The 3,295-nt window shown below is 60.9% G+C and overlaps 1 protein-coding gene across 2 annotated transcripts; it reads left to right on the top strand.

Moving 5' to 3' along the window:
* Positions 1–200: 200 nt before the first annotated feature.
* Positions 201–2,545, top strand: SMIM29 (small integral membrane protein 29). 2 transcript variants are annotated; one of them, XM_066252906.1, is made up of 5 exons: positions 201–286; positions 1,306–1,489; positions 1,679–1,704; positions 2,003–2,108; positions 2,239–2,545. In XM_066252906.1, the coding sequence occupies exons 2-5, from the start codon at positions 1,379–1,381 to the stop codon at positions 2,302–2,304; spliced, it is 309 nt and encodes a 102-aa protein (XP_066109003.1). In that variant the 5' UTR covers positions 201–286; positions 1,306–1,378; the 3' UTR covers positions 2,305–2,545. The 2 variants fall into 2 exon arrangements, with proteins under 2 accessions (XP_066109003.1, XP_066109004.1); XM_066252907.1 differs by lacking the exon at positions 201–286 and adding an exon at positions 509–565.
* Positions 2,546–3,295: the final 750 nt, after the last annotated feature.

The raw sequence follows: 3,295 nt of genomic DNA, 5'->3' as shown, positions 1-3,295 counted from the left end.
GCCCCGCCCCGCCCCGCCCCGTGCGCTCTCCTCCCCCCGCTGCGCAGCCCTCGGCTGCCCCCTACCGCCGCGGGTGGACCCTGCAACCCGACCGTACCCGCCTTCGCGCCGCGGGATTGGCAGCTCCAGAAGTCTCCGGACCGGCTGCCTTCCGCCACGGGATTGGCTGCGCCCCGGATCGGAGGCTCCGCCCATTTCCCCGGGTCCTTTGATCACGCGCCTCCTGGCTCTTCCGGGGCCCTGGAGCCAACCGAGGGCGTTCCTGTCCGGGCTGCAGCGGTGGGAGGTAAGGCATGGCCGGGTTGGATGGGCTGCAGAGCGTCGGCACGAGTCCACGCCTCGGGGTGCCGGGGTTGCAGAATGCCGGGGCCCCTCTGAGCTCCCTGCAAGCCTCCTTCTCCCGGCCTGAGCCTCCCAGAGCTCTGGGAACTACCTCGCGCTCGCCGTTGCTGGTTCGCATCCTAGGAGCGGCCTGACACCCTCCGCACTTCGACATGTATTCTAGAGTATGGGACGTTGTGCGTGCGACTAGGCACGCCCGGTGAACCCACGAACAGCGGGACAGGTAGCTCACACCTTGCCCTCCGGTGGAGACTCCAGCGAACCAGGGTCTGGGACCGTGAGCATCTATGTGCAGCCGCCCATGGACAGTCTTCTTGCATCTGTCCATGGGAACTGACCCTCTCCTCCGCTTGTCAGCCCAGGCCAGAAGAGGAGGGACCTGGACAGAGCCCTGAGTGGGGACCACAGGGAGGTGACATCAACTCACAGATGCACTCCAGCCCTAACCACTTGTGTCCACCCGGGCAGGTGTGGGGTGGACCTCACACCTACCTCAGCCTGAAGTGTGGGGACTGGGTCAGGACTAAGGCAGGCTTCTTCAAATGCTCCCACCTCCCCCGCTCAGGCCACAGTACAGGACCCTTCTATTTTCCTAATCTCCCCATTTTGCTGCACTGAGTAGGTGCTGGCAGCTCAGTGTCTCAGGAGGTCGGGGCAGGAGCTGGGAACCTATGTCTAACCTTTCCCCTGGAGTTGAGATCTGCAAATGTTTGGCCAGCACCTGAGCTGGGCCCCACCCTGACTTGGGGATAGGAGCTGGGCAGAACTCGGTCCCTGAGTCTGGGTCTCCCCTGAGTGCCCCGGATTTGCTGTGAGTCACTGGAGGATTAACCCCACGTTAGCCTGGAGGATTCCTCGTCCCAGTGCCTAACCTAAGTTTGGATACCTCAGCTCTTGGGAAAGGGATCCCGAGCCTGGCTGTCACCCTGGGTGAAATTGATAACCTCCCTTTCTCCTTCCCAGGGAGCCCAGCGGAGGCGCCCTCCCAAGGCACTACTACCCATGCTGACCACCCAGCCCTCCAACTGCCGATGTCATGAGTAACACCACGGTCCCCAATACCCCCCAGGCCAACAGTGACTCCATGGTGGGCTATGTGTTGGTGCCCTTCTTCCTCATCACCCTGGTCGGGGTGGTGGTGGCCGTGGTAAGGAGCCTCCCCCCCCCCATTCACACATACACCCCTGCACCTTGGCTCAGGCAGCCTGCATAGCATAGCCTGCATGGGCCTGGTCAGGCCTGCACACGGCATCTCCTGCTATCCTGCTGTTACCGGGGGTGGAGGCGGGTGGGCTGTCCTGGGCTCCCAGCCTCCACAGTGCTGTCTCTGTTACAGGTCATGTATGTCCAGAAGAAAAAGCGGTGAGTGTCCCTATTCCCCTCCCCAGTACGACCTCCCCCACATTTGGCTTCCATTTCTTCCCATAGGATCTGAGTTCTCCACACACATGGAAGGTGCCCCTCAGCTATCCTGATGGGAGCCCGAAAACCCCTACATCCCCTTGTTAGGTCTTCCTGCCCAGGCTCCACTTACCCGCTGTGGAGAGGCCCCTTGTAGGACGGTCTATGTGTTCTTAGAGCCTGGGGGACTGGAGACAGGGCAGGCAGATGTTTGAGGAAGGGGGGGCCCAGGCTGAACCCCCCCTCGCCTGCCCCCCAGGGTGGACCGGCTTCGCCACCACCTGCTCCCCATGTATAGCTACGACCCCGCTGAGGAGCTACACGAGGCCGAGCAGGAGCTCCTCTCTGACGTGGGAGACCCGAAGGTGAGCGCTTGGGACAGTGAGTTTGCGTGGCGGAGTGGGGGTGGTGTCTCTGCTGTGAGGAGGCTCCTCCTCCTCCAAGACCATGCAGTGGACTCCCAGGGGAGCCCAGTGGTGGCCTGCTCCCCTACAGGTGGTGCACGGCTGGCAGAGTGGCTACCAGCACAAGCGGATGCCCTTGCTGGATGTCAGGACCTGACTCCCTTGCCCTGCTGCGTGCTGGGTCTCCATCCCGCCTCCCACCGGCCCCAGACCCATCCTCACTGCTCCCTGGCCCTTCGCTTTGTGGGCTCACTGGTCCTCCCGGGGGCATCAGGGCAGCTCTCCATGGGCGCCATCCTTCTTCAGCCCAACTAGGTTTTGGAGTTCTCTCACTGGTGACAGGGCCTGATGTATAGTGTTCAGTATATATATTTTGTAAATAAAATGTTTTGTGGCTAGGGGTGTGATTTCTTCAAGAGGGTGTTAAATGACCTTTCTCGGAGCTGACTCACTCTTGTCCCCCCTCCCCCCCCCCCAACCCTGGTCCCCACCTTTATCTGCTCTGGGTATATCAGAGAAAAAGGCAACAGTCCAGAAAAGGATATTTTTTTTTTATTCAAGTAACTGCAAATAGGAAACCAAAGGGGGGGCCCCAGGCTGGGACAAATCACGGCCATCTCCTCCCTGGCAGAACAAGGGGAGAAGGTGGCTCTATTGTTGGCCATCAACACGGGCCCCTCCCCCCTGCTCACTCTGCTGCAGCATCCTAGGGGCAGAGCCCCCCCTTCCCTGGGACTGGGGTTGCCGGTTCCCAGCCTGCTTTGCCCCAGGCCCCTTCCCAAGAGTCTCTTGGAGGGGAGTGTGGGCAGAACAGGAGGCAGTGAGGATGAAATTTGGCGCTGATAGCAGCAGCAATAACAGATGTCTAAGAATGAAACAAACAAAAAACAACACAACTGTCCAGAGGTAGTTTGTGAACAGAGGAAAGATGGAACCAGAACCTTGGGGGGTGGGGAGGAGCAAGGGGGGCAGGCAAGGCTGGCTCCTGGTTAGTGCCCCATGTTAGGGGAGGGGAGACTCAAGCCTAGAGTGGAAGCAGACGGGAAGGGGCTCACACCCCTCCTGCCTTCTCTTCCTGTGCCCCAGAGCCGGCCGCCCAAACTAGAGCAGGGCCTACGCAAGGCAAGGAAGGCAGGGGTGAGCTGCCC

Source organism: Saccopteryx bilineata, chromosome 1 (assembly GCF_036850765.1).
Source record: "Saccopteryx bilineata isolate mSacBil1 chromosome 1, mSacBil1_pri_phased_curated, whole genome shotgun sequence".
Taxonomy (NCBI): domain Eukaryota; kingdom Metazoa; phylum Chordata; class Mammalia; order Chiroptera; family Emballonuridae; genus Saccopteryx; species Saccopteryx bilineata.
The sequence above is the reverse complement of the archived record's forward strand: the minus strand, read 5'-3'. Positions and strand labels throughout refer to the sequence as shown.